The sequence below is a fragment of the Passer domesticus genome, chromosome 8, assembly GCF_036417665.1.
Source record: "Passer domesticus isolate bPasDom1 chromosome 8, bPasDom1.hap1, whole genome shotgun sequence".
NCBI lineage: Eukaryota > Metazoa > Chordata > Aves > Passeriformes > Passeridae > Passer > Passer domesticus.
In genome coordinates this window covers 46,426,178-46,440,918 of record NC_087481.1, presented here as the reverse complement: position 1 = coordinate 46,440,918, position 14,741 = coordinate 46,426,178, and the positions used below count along the sequence as shown (strand labels likewise).

At 51.3% G+C, this 14,741-nt stretch overlaps 2 protein-coding genes across 3 annotated transcripts; both read left to right on the top strand.

Moving 5' to 3' along the window:
* Positions 1 to 2,888: 2,888 nt before the first annotated feature.
* On the top strand, positions 2,889 to 5,261 carry CALHM1 (calcium homeostasis modulator 1). Its single transcript, XM_064429341.1, has 2 exons — positions 2,889 to 3,437; positions 4,794 to 5,261. Exons 1-2 carry the CDS (start codon positions 2,889 to 2,891, stop codon positions 5,259 to 5,261), a joined length of 1,017 nt encoding a protein of 338 aa, XP_064285411.1.
* Positions 5,262 to 7,668: 2,407 nt separating this feature from the next.
* Positions 7,669 to 12,746, top strand: CALHM2 (calcium homeostasis modulator family member 2). 2 transcript variants are annotated; one of them, XM_064431200.1, is made up of 3 exons: positions 7,669 to 7,973; positions 9,743 to 10,716; positions 10,799 to 12,746. In XM_064431200.1, exons 2-3 carry the CDS (start codon positions 10,174 to 10,176, stop codon positions 11,213 to 11,215), a joined length of 960 nt encoding a protein of 319 aa, XP_064287270.1. In that variant the 5' UTR covers positions 7,669 to 7,973; positions 9,743 to 10,173; the 3' UTR covers positions 11,216 to 12,746. The 2 variants fall into 2 exon arrangements, with proteins under 2 accessions (XP_064287270.1, XP_064287269.1); XM_064431199.1 differs by having other exon boundaries at positions 9,743 to 12,746.
* Positions 12,747 to 14,741: the final 1,995 nt, after the last annotated feature.

Sequence of the window (14,741 nt, the reverse complement as noted above, 5' to 3'; positions counted from 1 at the left end):
AGACACATCTGTTCCTCCAGGCTGAGCCTCACACTGATGCCCACTGTGTCTCTTGGAGGGAGAGGTGCAACATGGAGGGGCTGGGGGGAGGTGGGAGTGAAGAAGAAATATCTCCATGGGCATGCATGGATAGGTGGGGCAAGCAGGGCTTCCAGGAGGAAAGAAGAGGGTGGGATAGGGGCAGAGGAACCTGCCACCACATTAGGACTAAATTCAAAATGAGGGATCAAAATAAAAATATTCATCTCCCAAACTGACTTGTCAAGCTGCTGGCAGGTGGGTCACCTCCTGCCCAGGATGTTTGTATGCACAGGCCAGACAATGAGGATGTACTGGGTAAAACATTGGGAGGCAAAATAACTCCATAGCCAACCAAGGAGCAGCTGCACCCCTTTGCCCACTGAGGCCCAGTCAGGAGCTGCAGGGTGCAGAGGGAAGGACTGCAGGGCTTTTCTTATTTGCATAGCAAAATCAGATCTGGATAAATCCCTGAGCTCCCTTGGATATGCTGTTTTTTCCCCACCAGCTGTGGCCCATGCTGGTGGGGAAAAACACAGTGGTCTTCTCCCCAGGAGCTCTTTAGATCCAGGGAGCTCCTGAGCTCTTCTTTGAAATCAGCATTGCACCTTGAATTGTGTCTCTGGTTTACTTTGGTCAGACGTGGTATCAAAAATCTGAGGCTGCAGCTCAGTTTGGACTCACCATTCCATACTAGTCAAATTGGATATTTTCCTAACATGCTCAGAGCTGAGGTCTGCAGCTCCATTTGCATGCTGCTTTCCATGTTCTCAGGTTTTAAGCCATCCCAGTGTGGCCACAAAATATGAAAGGCTAAAAGGGGGAAGAGGCACAGATTTGTTATCTGTACCAGGAGGGAGAAAACAGAAGGATTTAAGGGTGCTGCCATAGATTCATTCACAAACTTTAGCAGCTGTCTTCTCTCAGGGCTGTTTGATGCCTGACCTGCATCCTTAGGGATCCTCACCTACCAAGAGCCTGTGAACACAGCAGAGCTGAGTGCAAAGAAAACTTCCCCAGTCCCTTCCTAAACTCTCCTGATGGGAGTTGTAACTGCTTTCACATCCCTCCTTTCTATATCCTACACTGACTGGGACTTGCAAAGCCTTCCTCAACTCCACACCTTGGAGTCTCTTGGTGTGCAGGTGCAGGACCAAGTCCAGGGAGGGACTTGGGCATGCACCATCTCTCTCAGGACAGGGTTTCCAGAGCACAAATAAGTTGGGATTTGGGAGGAATCATCAGCTCTGCCTTGCCTTGCAAGTCAGTTAGAGTGAACTTTCTGTTGGGAAGCTCATGAAAACAAAGTCCTTCCTAACAAGGCAACATGGAAAGAAAGACCCAGGCATTGTGTTCTATGGGCTCTTTTTTGGTTCCCACTGCCCTATTGCTGGCTTCAGTGAGAACTGTAGTGCTGTACACCGAGCAGGCTCAGGCCCTTCATTCATGTTTAATAATGGCAGGGTTTTCCTGGAGATCAAAAAGCTCTCAGCTTTTTACAGGGTTGATTCACGCAGGCTTTGATGTGAACTGCCCTTCAAAAAGCCACTTGTCAGGTGAATAGAGAAGCCAGTCTGAGCTCTAAGCTAGCAATACAATAGGCCTCATCTATATTCATGCAGCAAAATCTCTTCCCATTTGATGAGATCATGCAATTAACCTCTCCACAGCAGGCAGAGCTAAGACTGCTCAGGTATTACCCGTGCTCTGTGCTCACCTCTTGGTGGCATCTCAGGGTGAGCTCAGCATAATCAGCTGAGCCCCAGGACTGGTGCAGGGCAGACTCAGAAGCTACAGCAGTGACTAAGGGTCAAAAAGCCTGGAATGGCTTCCTAGCTCAGCTCTGACACACAGCAAAACCTTGGGGGAAAGTACCTCTCTTGTGTCTTCCGTGTGCCACCCACCTAAGTACAGCTTCCCTTGGTGACGTGTCCCACAGCCACCACTGCAGTCACACTGGTGCCCACACAGATCCTCACGTCCTCAGCTCAGGTGGTGCCTGGACAGGAACGACTGAGCAGTTGTCACCACCTGTTTTACAGACACTTGTATTCCCAGTAATCCCCCATCTTTTGGCCAGCTTGAGGGAGCAACCGAGTGCACCACGGCTGCTTTGTGAACAGGGAACTGAGATGCAGGAGAGCACTATCAACACCATCCATTCTTTTAGATTTGTGCTGTAGAAGCCAAACCCTGCCTGTTACCTCTCCTTCCTCTGCTTTTCCTTGTCTTTTCCCTTCCCTCTGCTAAATAAAAAGGAAGAGGTATTTCCCAGTGAAGCAGGTCCAGAATTAGGGGCTGGTAGACCTGCAAGGTACTTTCCTCAGGTGCTGCTGAGGCAAGGCAGACACACAGAGGGAAGGGGGAAGCTCTGGATTCCAGTTTTAACATGTGTGCCAGCACTGCAGAGGTGGGGTGTCCCGTTCAGTCCTGGGAGGAGCACCCACCCCCTGCATTTGCAAGCAGGTTCACAGAGGCCAATCAGCCAACTCTGCCCAGAGCACAAAGTGATCTGGGGAGAACACAGCCATGGTAACACCTGCACCCTCCAGCAAAGAGCTGGGGGCTGGGAGGCTGCAGAAATGGGGATGTGGAGAAGCATGAAATCAGGTTCTGCAAACCAGAAACAACCCAGGTCCCGGACCCAAAGAAGAGTAGCAGGAAGCAAACTCTAAACTTTTGTAGGCAGCAAAATCCGCAGAAAAAAAAAGTTAATTTTCTGCTTTAAATAGTGGGGTTGTGAGAATGCATGAATGAAACAGTGGACTGCACAGAAACTTAGTGATGCCATCTTTGAAGAGGAAATCCGAAAGAATGAAATAGACTAAGGCCACAGCTTGGACCCTGGCAGGGGAAGGAATCAAGCAAAAATGGACAAGTTTCGGATGATCTTCCAGTTCTTCCAGTCCAACCAGGAGTCCTTCATGAATGGCATCTGTGGGATCATGGCCCTTGCCAGCACCCAGATGTACTCAGCCTTTGATTTCAACTGCCCGTGCCTGCCGCACTACAACCTGGCCTACGGGCTGGGCATCCTCCTGGTGCCCCCGTTCATCTTGTTCCTGCTGGGTTTTGTGCTGAACAACAACATCTCCATGCTGGCGGAGGAGTGGCGGCGGCCGCAGGGCCGGCGGGGCAAGGACGCGGCCGTGCTGCGCTACATGTTCTGCTCCATGGCGCAGCGGGCCATGATCGCCCCCGCGGTCTGGCTCTCGGTGACCCTGCTGGACGGCAAGTGCATCACCTGTGCCTTCTGCACCTGGGTGCCCGTGGAGAGCCTGGGCAATGCCAGCCACCCCCGCCTCTCCCAGGGGGAGATACAGCGGGTCCTCGCCCGGATCCCCTGCAAGGAGATCTACAATGGGCAGCAGCTCATTGCCAACGAAGTGGCCGTCAGGTACCTGCGCTGCATCTCACAGGTAAGAGGCACCGTGGCTGTGCTCTCACTGGTGGCCTGGGGGTAGGCACTGCCAGCCTGAGCTCTTCCCTCAACAGGATATCCTGTTGAAATCAAGCTGCAGCAGGAGAGACTGGTGATTTCACAGGGTACAAGGTGTTCAGACTCAGCTCTGTGGGGTTATGCCTCCAGCGTGGTGCAGAGGCTGTAGCTGTAGGTCATCCTGATAATTGGCCCCCTCTCCTGCCTGAGCAGCCTGGGGCTGCAGAGCAGTGACAGCCAAACCACCTGCATGTATTTATTCAGAGCAAGCTCAGAAGGGGCTGAGATGGATCTTACTCAGTGGCTGGTAGGTTGTCACCCTCTCCAATAACCCCTCAGTTGCTCTTGCTTCTTGGTTCAACATGTGCAAGCAACAGGCCAATAACCATCTATGCCACTTTCTTTGTTGCTTCAAGGGAGCAGGGTGTGTTTATTAGCCATCCCAGGGAACCACAAATGAAGAAGTGCCACTAACCACTTGTCCTGTGCTTAATTTCTCTCAAGCCCTCTGCTCCTGGCCATGCTGGAGACAGGATGGTCTGAAACATCTGTCACTCATGCACTCCCATTTATAAGCAGACCTTCTGCCTGACCTCCTTAGGGCAGACAGGACTGATTATCCCCTTTAAGAGAAATGGAGCTGCAGGGACTTCAAAGACACAAAGCAGATTTTCCTGGGCAGACCCCAACTGGAAAGCACTGGGAGCTGAAAAACAAGAGGTCCCACATAGAACCTCCCCCCCGGGTGCTCTTTTAGGGGGCTGCTTTTCCAGGAGGGTTGAACATCATGAGCTCTGCCAGTACAGCCTGGAGGCAGCCTGAGCTAAGACTGATGGTGAACAAGACAGACTGGTCCTGGCTCTGTCCTCATCTCACCTTCCCTGTCAGACTCCATTAACAGGGGAGCTTTCACTGCTGCCCACTCACAGTAGATGTTACTAAGTTCAGCTTGGAAAAAGAGTTAAGACAGCTGCATAAACTAGGGAGTATCTGGGACAATACTGCAAGTCAGAGGACACAGGCTATCCTAGACCTAGGTGAGGCACTGTCATATCGGAGGCAGGACCAAAGGCTGGGCACAGGATTCAGCCCTGGTTTTATTTGTGGTCAGTGCCTGCTGATGCTCTACAAGGCAAGAAGCAAGAGGTACTGCCTATGTGGATGCACTGAATTTTTGTTCATAGGGCCTCCTCACCCAGTTTTGCAGTGTAAATAATGTGTAGCCAAATGTCAAACAGCCCAAGGTGGAGTCAGGCTTGTTTGCAAACCAGGGGGGTTCTGCTAGGCATGTGCTCTGCCTGCCTGTGACAGCTCTGGTTCCCCTTCATCCCTGCAGGCTCTGGGCTGGTGCTTTGTGCTGCTGATGACCACTCTGGCTTTCTTGGTCAGATCGCTTCGGCCTTGCTTCAGCCAGGCTGCCTTCCTGAAGAGCAGATACTGGTCCCACTACATCGACATCGAGCGCAAGCTGTTCGACGAGACGTGTGCGGAGCACGCCAGGAGCTTTGCCAAGGTCTGCATCCAGCAGTTCTTTGAGGGCATGAGCACGGACCTGGTGGCTGCTCGCTGCCACCTGCCCAGGAAAGCCCCTGCTGATGCAGAGGAAGCTGCCGAGAAGCTGCTGGGCATCACCGACCAGGGCACCATGAACATGGCCCTGAAAAGCTGGCACAGATGCAAGCCCCCACTGCACCTCCACCCACCTGCCCTCCCCTCTGGAAACGGCTGGGCAGGAGAAGGGCAGCCCCCCATGCACCCCTCTGCACCCCGAAAAGAGACAGCTGCCTACTACAGCTGTGTGTGAGGGCCCACGGGGCTGTGCAGAGGCAGGATCACGTTTTTGTGAGACGGGCAGCAGAGAGAGCAGAAGGCAGGGCACAGGCAAGGGCTGGTGCCACAGCAGCTGCAGGGGAACAGGCAACCAATGGGCTCAGTTGATCCCATCTGCTCTCATCTGCTCTCATATCCAGTCCCACAGCATCGGTGATTCAGGGAGCAAGTTTTATGCCACGAAGGATAATTTTGCAAGGTCATAAAGGATAAGCCCTAGGGATGCTGAAGGGTGCAATGTGGCAGCCAGATGTACCGTGTGTCCCACACCACTGAGCACCAGGTTTGTGTTGTGGCAGTTGCCAAGACAGACACTACCAGATGTGCAAAACTTCCTCTCTTTCATAACGTGCTCAGCATTGAGCAGTGCATGTGAGTTGAAGAGTTTTGCCAGCGCATGGCCACCAGCAGCAGCCAGCCCTGGCCCTCAGAGGAGAAGCTGGGAAGTCACCACCATTACACAATACAAGGTGGCTGCCCACTTCCATAGAAACAGAGGATGACAGGATGCAGGCCCTTGAGGTGACCATGGAAATCACAGCCCAGAAGAGCGTTTCTCAGTGGCCCTGATTTTATTACAAATATGCAGAAAGCAAGCCCCTTTTGAGGGATGAGTTTTAGCCCTGCCATGTCCCTTCTGAGTTGTTCATCCACTTGAAATTTCTGCTGCGGTGTTCTTGTTCAAACAACTCATTATGAGTAACTGAAGTGACTGTCATTTGCATAAACCTTAATTATCAGTGTGTAACTCCACAGAGGCTTTGGGGAGAAGAGAACAAAGGACCAAAGTGATGAGGAAATTCTCCTGGCTGCTGTGAGAGCATCTTAGCAAGCCCATAGTCAAGGGCAGGCTGAATCTGGCCAGCTCCCAGGAGAAAGGAGCGTGACATAACTTTGTCATTAATCTTCACACCCAAACCTTAATTAACGCACCTGCCCAGAAATTAATAGGCACAAAACCTGATTTACAAAGCAAAGGAGATTAAAAGATAAAGGTGGTTTCAACTCCTATTATTTGCAGTTCGGTGCTGTTTGTGGCTCACTGAGAAAGGTGTGCTCAGAGTCCACCATGACGGCGAGCAGCACAGAGGGATGGCGGGCTCCATGGCACATCCATTAAGGTATCAAAATAATTAGATGCATTTGTAATGAGAAACTCTTGGACTTTTAACTAAGATTTTTAGGATAAGAGCTTTGCCCCATGCAGCAAATTGAGCAGATGCTGAGTCCTCAGGCATGTTCTCCTCTCCATGCTGGAATTTGGGGACATTGCTCATTGCCTTTGGGAGGAGAGCCTTCCCAAGGGAGCCCAGCACAGGCCCTGGGATTTCAGCCAGGCTGTGGTCCCAGTGCTGATCCCACTTTGTTGCAGTGCTCTGAGCGTGGAGCAAACCCCACGGTCCCCACCAAGCCAGCTGGGGAGCCAGCCCCAGGCAAGCACTGCGGGTGTGGGAGTGCCGAGGGATGCACCGCACCCAAACAACTGGGAGCTGCCAAAACCCGCCCGGGGACCCCAGATCTGCAGGTAGGAAGAAAGATGGTCCAAAATTCCCGACGGCTGAACTGCCGGCACTGGGCTGAGCCTAAATTTGCTCCAGGAGGAGGGGAATGTGGGTGTTGCTGAAGATTTGCCTGTGCTGAAGACATTCTCTGGGGAGGGCTGAGTTTAACCCCAGGGACAAGACGGCAAGGAGTGTGGGGAAGGAGGATGGGGGCCTCCGGCCTCTGCAACAGGCTGGGCAGGAGCTGGAGCTGAGGGACAGATGGCGGAGAGGACGGAGCAAAGAGAAACTGAGGCGCTCTCGGCTGCCGCACAGGCATCGCTCAAGCAGAGGAAACAGTGAGCAGAAAAGTTGAGCCAGGCAGGAATGCACCGTGCTCGCCAAAAATCAGGCTGGGCCCAGCCCTGCACACACGGCCCCCGGCCCTGCTCAGCCCCCAGCCTGCTCGGTCCCACCTGGGGGAAAGCAGAACCTGATACCCCACAGAGCCTGTGATGCCCCAAAAACCCACCCAGGCAGGCGCCTCCCCGCTGGCTCAGCCGGCTCCCGTGCGCTAAAACAGAAGGTTCTGTCCCTCCTCGTGGGACCATGGGCTTCTCCTGCGCTGTCCCTGCCTGCTTGGTGTGGCTCCATCAGCATCACGGCGTCCCCTGGGGACGATGGGGGCTGCACCCAAGCCCCAGGCTGGGGGGATTCACCATCTCCCCTCTGCACCCCTGCGAGGCCCCACATCGCTGCCGTTCTCCAGGCAAACTCCCGGCCAGCCACCGCACATCTGCATCATGAGTCTGAGAAAGCACGATGTGCTTTTTCCAGTGACTCATTCTCTTAGCTTTTCATTTCCTTTTTTTTTTTTTCTTCTTAAAGGCACAACCTCAGCTGTGCACGGAGCAGAAGCCAAGCGCCTGCTCTTTGCCCCACCCAAGCTCAGAGCTGAGAACAGCCTCCTCCCTCTTCCCAAAAACCAACAGCGGAGAGCATGTTTCAAACTGAATAAGGAAGCCTTCTCAAACTTTTAAGGCTGTTTTCAAAAGCTTCCACTTCGCCCATCAGACCAGCCTTGGCTTCATCCCAACTCTGCACAACCCTGTGTGCTGCTGGAAACCCCCCACAACCAGAGCCTGAGCGAAAAAACACAGGAAGGGCTGAGAAGGCTCCAGAACTGGTTTCAACAACTTTTTCAAGTAAGTGACTTAATTTTTTTCTTGCTTTCATATATATTTTGGGGAAAGAAACAGAAGCTCTTAAAAGCTTACCTGCTGCAAACAGCTTCTCCCTTTCTACCTAACCCTCTCTCCCAGACCATAACTACCAAGCAGAGGAAGGGTAACCTCTAAATGGTCAGTATTTCTCTTTGCCAGCTCCTCAGATTTTTGTTTTGCCACTTGCCAGGCTCTGTCAGGAAGGTTACGGGGCTGTGTTTATCAGGGCTGTTTGTGGGTAACTAACAACAAATGCTTGAACTAGAACAAGTTTGTAGGCTTGGCATCTGGCTGCAAATGTGGAGTTCCACCAAGCATGGAGATGGAGGCCTGGCTTCCCATCACGTGGTGGCAGTTTTCAGCTGGTCTGTCTCCTTTGCAGAGGGAGTTTTGCATATGGAAAACTGGGAAGCTGCAGGAAGACATTAAGGGCTGTTTACATTTGAACTTGGCAATATCACAGCATGACTTTAGAGGGACTGCCAGGGATTAGACACAGCAAAGAACAGAGGCAAAATTCCTGCCCCTGTTCCCCACCTGTGCCCCATGACGAAAGGGGAGTAAATCAGGATGTGTGGAGGCAGCAGATGAACTGAGGCAGAGTAGTGATTTAAAGCACCGTGTAAGAGCAAGCCTTGAGCAAAAGACCATAAGGATTAAAGTAACTTTGTCTCTTCTGCCTGAATGTCCCTGAAGTCTTGTGCCTGCAGTTGGGGTGGCCCAGGAATGACTTGGGGGCAGGCCTGTGGACCATGGCTCCCAGGTAGCCCCAGATGTGTGCTGGCACTTCCAGCACTGTGCAAGCTGCCAGAGATGGTTGGTTGGGCACCAGGTCCTTCCTGTCTCCAGCAAACCCCGGTGACAGCAGTTCCTCTGAGGCCAGTGGGTTTCGTCACGGGTGAGGGTTCCCAGAGCTTGTGAGGTGCTTCAGGCTTCCTGAGGAGAAATCCTGTGGGGATGCAGCACTGATGAAAGTCAGCTGAGAAATTAATTGAGTCCAGCTTGGAGATGGGATGGGGGAACAGACGTCGCTGCAGAGAGTGTGGATACAATCCCCAGTTATTTTCCTGCCCTTAAAAAAATCAGGGAATGTGCTTTTCCCTGCTTGGCCCCAAGTGCCTGCAGCCCTGTCAGTGGGGTGTAAAACAGGCAAAGGGCACCAAAGAGCATCTCTGGCACTGAGGCTGCAGGTTGAGGGGCTCAATCTCAGGGCAGCAATTAAGAGGCTGAGCTGGGACTGCAGGCCAGGACAGGGAGTACAATTGTATCAATCACTACAGGATGGCAGATCATCCTGCCACACCTAATCCTAGCAACAGCTCACACATAATTGCTGTCCCAGCTCTATGAGCATTTGGTGTTTGTATCGTGGGACATCAGGATAAGCTTTCCCAGAAAGCCACTTCTCCTGCTGGTATGAACAGCCCCCAAGCATCCCTTCAACCTTCTCAGCAAAGGCTGCTCCTGCCTGGGCCTCCCATGCCACATTTCTGTGCTCCCAAATCTGCTGGGACATCTCACGGCACCCCTTGCTGCCTTCCTCACATACCTGCGTCTATTCATAAGTATTAACTCATCAGCTCTAAAGAGGGAGGCAAAAGCTACACAGAACACCTTCAAAGCAGCACAACCCAGCACCCATGTGCCACATACACTGGGCTAGTGTGAGTCAGTTCAGGGCTGGGGACACATCCTAGCACCAGAGCTCTGGTCCAGTTTTCCCAGTAACATGGTGTCCTCTTTCATTGCAGGTTTGGGTGATCATCAAGAATTTGCCAGTGATGCTGACAGTAATTGCCTCTGTGAAAGGTGACTAAGACCAAACAGAAGGAAAGAGGACAAACGTGCAATTTAGAGGGACAGAAAGGTATGTCCCACCTGTCATCTTTGCTGTAGTGAAGCTTTTGGAGGACTTAGAGGGAAACTAAAATGGCTGAGGTTTTACATATGGCTTAGGCAAAGTCCCTTTTCAGCCACTTTTTGAAGCATCCCTGGTATCAGCAACCAGCTCCAGAGGCTCCCGCCTCCAGGCGGGAAGAAGGGACATCAGTGAAGGTGTCTTGCTCCTCACACCTCAGCTAGGACCAGGCCATTTCATCCCCCACTGGAGTGTTCCTCAGTGCTGGGGGCTGAGCCAGCACAGCCCCCCACCGCGGCACACACCTCTCAGCCCCCCGACGAGATGGCCGCCCTCATCGCTGAGAACTTCCGCTTCCTCTCCTTGTTCTTCAAGAGTAAAGATGTGATGATTTTCAATGGTTTGGTGGCCCTGGGCACGGTGGGGAGCGAGGAGCTCTTCTCAGTCGTTGCCTTCCACTGCCCCTGCTCCCCTGCCCGCAACTACATCTATGGGCTGGCTGCCATCGGTGTGCCGGCCCTGGCCCTCTTCCTCATTGGTGTCATCTGGAACAATCACACCTGGAACCTGGTGGCCGAGTGCCACAAGCGTGGCACCAAGAACTTCTCTGCTGCTGCCACCTTCCTCCTCTTTGGCTCCATCATGGGCCGAGCGTCCGTGGCACCCATCACTTGGTCGGTCATCTCGCTGCTGCGAGGGGAAGCTTACATCTGTGCCCTCAGCGAGTTTGTCAAGCCATCCTCCCTGGACAAGTTTCCAGCTGAGTACGGGGCTGAGGTGCTGGCCAAGTTCCCCTGTAGAGACAACCCGGCAAACCTCACCAAGTTCAGGGACGAGGTGACACGGAGGCTGAGATACGAGTCCCAGGTAGGCACACCAGGGAGAAGGCCACAGGGATGGGTAAGACCTCCTTGCCGTGTCCTAACGCAGCCTCTCTCTTCTCTCCCAGCTCTTCGGCTGGCTGCTCATCGGCATCGTTGCAGTCCTGATTTTCCTCACCAAGTGCCTGAAGCACTGCTGCTCGCCGCTGAGCTACCGGCAGGAGGCCTACTGGGCCCAGTACCGCTCCAACGAGGACAAGCTCTTCCGACGCACGGCCGAGGTCCACTCCAGGATCCTGGCAGCCAAGAATGTGAAACAATTCTTTGGCTTTGTGGCACTGGACAAGGAGGAGAAGGAGCTGGTGCAGGAGTTCCCGGTGGAGGGCGTGCAGCCGAGCCCCCAGTGGAACGCCATCACAGGCGTCTACATCTACCGAGAGAACAAGGGCTTTCCCCTCTACAGCCGCCTCCACAAATGGGCCAAAGGGGTGGAAGGGAACGGGCCAACCCCAGAAGGCCACGAACTGCTGTTTTTAGCTTCCTAGGACAGATGTGCACCAGCAGCGCTTCCCCAGACTGCCTGGCAGGCCTTCCAGTATCCGTGCTCAGCTGAGGGATGCACTGGGGACGTTCCTCCAGGCAGGATTACTTCCATCAGCAGGTCCACAGGAATCAACAGCCTCAAGGCAGAGACTGATAAGCAATACCCTGAGCTGGGGAACCCCTCCCTCAGAGACAAGAGTCACTGCTGCTCCCAGAGACACAGGGGAGCAAAGAGCAGATGCAGCCCTTACCTCCAGGCTGCCAGTGCAGCCCACTGCCTGATGCACCAGCAGAAGCCTTGGGGAGCAAGAGATGGGCACGTTTTTCACTGTGACTCTTGCAGTCCCACTTGTCTCCCCCACAGCAGGGTTAGCCCCAGCCATCCCATACCTATTTGTTTTATTGATATTGGTATCTTCTTACACACTTGTGTGATGCCTGTTACACAGGCAGGTCCCAGAGCACTTTACAATCTTTACAGTGCAGGTAAAAGAAGGAAGCAGTGGGTAAATTCCTGAGGCAAGGAGGATGCAATAGCATCTGGGAAGGAATGGGTCAGTAACAGCCACACACCAAGTAAGTGAGAGACTAAAGCAGGAGGAATCACCAATATTCCTGGTATTCAGAAAGGCACTCTGTAATTACCAAGTTGAAATTTGGGTAAGACACCAAATTCCCTTCGTTCTTACTAAAGTGCCTGGCAGTCTCTAATGAGCCCAAATGGTCACCACCATGAGTTTATAAACCCAGAGGAGGCACCATCAGCAGAACAGCTTTGGGGCAAGGTAGCAAGGTGGAGACTGAGAGGAATCAGCACCCACAGCACTGTCTGCATCTCATTGCATTTGTCATCCAACCATCAGATGAGAGTCCTTTGTTTGGGTTACAAGCTGCAGGACGACCTCAACCAGAATTAGCTTTACATAAATGTATGTATAAACATACATATAGTGTATATACCATGTAACTGTGGTCAGTCAGTTGTATTAATGGAGCATCTTTCTCAGAGGGGAAGGGGATGAGAAAGCTGACAGCCCAAAGAGCACATTACATTCATCCATCTGCTGCACTGGGACTGCAGCCCTGCAGCAACAAGGGGACAGCAGGAACAGAATGGGGGAGCAGCCCTCTCCCTGCACATCTACCACTGAATTTTCTAAAACTCTTTCCACTGCCTTAATTGGCCCCTGGAGCACGTCTCTTTTAGGGACTTGGCCATACTCTGGGAAAGCAAAACCAGAAAGGTGTAAAATTACTACCCTCACCATGACACTGTGTGACTATGGCTTCAAGGCTGCTCCTCTGGCATTGTAGTCCCTTTTCTCCCAGGGGTCAATCCTGTGTACACTGTTTAAAGAGCTGGCATGACAGAGAAGTTGGGTTTTCCTACTTGAACTGTTTTGGTATAGATACAACTTCCTTTTACACTGTGTCATTTACCAAAAAGCCTTAAGTTGTTCAAAAAACAGCCCAAACCCACAAACTCAGAGGGGCTTACACACAAGGAGATTTGAAATAAATTATTAAATGAGAGTTATTTTTCATTGACTTCTGAGGTTTTTTTCAGGGGGGTATAAAAGGCATAATTTAACATTCTCTTTGAACTCAAGGACTGGGAACTTATTTTTTCTTTCTATTAAAGATTCAGATCCTCTCCTACCCAGATCATCCTAGAATGTTTCAAAGCACTACCACATATTACATGTTAGTAACATGGCTTTTTAGTTATGCTTGCAGTGAGTAGCACAAATCTTGTATATCAGGATACACAATTGCAGCAAAGGAGAGAAAATTATTTAAAAAGCTTTTGACAAGTACGGTGTCATGCAAGAAAGAGCTGCAGGCTATTCCCTCACATAAAGAGGCTGGAACACCGTTTAATGGGCGAGGCATCCCAGGATCCCTGCTCAGCCTCTCCACAGATTTGCTCTACATTTGTGGGAAGGCTTGGCTCTCAGCTTCACCATCAACTAATCCACAGAAATAATCAGATGGAAGTTAAATTAAATTGCATTAACTTGAGATGAAAGGGAGCTCATTTGCATTTCTTCTCACTGGCCCTCGAGTGCAAACATGCAGATGCACATGCCACCCCCACAGCCAGCAGACACAAGGTAACTTGCTGAAACAAAGCAGAGTTCCTCTTACTTCCTTTATTTCCCTTGCCTTCCTCCTTGATAGTCCTAATTATTCCTTTGAACCACCTCCACTCTGGGTCCTTCTCTTCCCCTTCCCTCCTTTGAAGGAAGGCAGCAAGACACGTAATGCTTGAGAATGGATTTGTATCCTAAGAATAAACCACGAGCACAAACCATCTTTTGTTCTGTTTACATCCCTTCTCTCTTGTATTAAATCTACTTTCTTTCCATCGGCTGGGACAGGCTAGGGGCTTGTCCAACTTGTCTGTTTTCCCTCCCTCTTGTTGGAGAGGCATGTTTGAGTGGACAGCTGTCAGTAAGGAGTGAAGAAAGACATTACACTCAGAAATTTGTTTGCAATTGCAGAGATTTGGTTTTTCTCCTCTCTGCCACCATGAGCATGGTCTCCACTGAGACAGCCCTAGGATTCTGCCTCTCCTGGCACATCAGCACCCTCAGGAATATATCCCTGCTGCTCCTGTCGTCCTATATCCCCCAGTGGCAATGCTGAGGTGAGGAACATTAACCCAGATTGTTAATGTTTGTTTTACACACAAGCACAAGCAACCAGGTAAGATTTTTCACTGCAATGCCAAGAGGAAAATTGAGTCACCTATCTCCCTGGCATGCTGGATCACACAAGCTGGGAGCCCACATCCCCTGCTTTTCCTCCAAGGACCAATAATAATCCTGTCACAGAACAGCCCACAGGTCACAGCTCCCAGCAGCAAGATGGGTTCAAACCAGGCTTCTCCAGTACAGAGAATTACACACAGGTCTTTCACCTCTCCTGCCTACTACAGACACTATAATAGCCCCAGTAGTGAAGAAGAAACAATACCTCTAAGGGATCTTGGTTTCTATTGCAACGCTTATTTACATGTTTTATTATGCAACTAATTAAATCAAAAGAAAGAGCCACCATCATTGAAGCTGTGTTCTTTAAAAAACGCAGCAGTTGCTACTGGATGTTGCAATCAGCCTCCTCCACTACAAGACCATTAAGCAAAATCTGAGTACAGCACCCTGCTCTCCCTGGGGGCAAGAAGTGAAATGACTTGTTTCTGGATCCCAAAGAACTTGGGAATGAAATAGATGCTGAATCATCCAGCCTTGCCAGCACTGGGCATTCACAAAGGCAGAAGAGCTGGGTCCTGCAAAGCTCTGGTTTTGAGTTTAGAGTACCTACAATGAGTAAGATTCTTGAAGTTTGGTATTTCAAAGCCAGGGTCTACACTGGATAATCACATCTGTTTGCATACCCTGTTTTCCTCTTGCCTCGAGTTCTTCCTCTGTAAAACACTGGGCTAATCATATCCACATCTCAGTGGAAAGTTAGAGGAATACAGAATTGTAAGGATATGGACCATAAGGCACTGACATCAGTGGC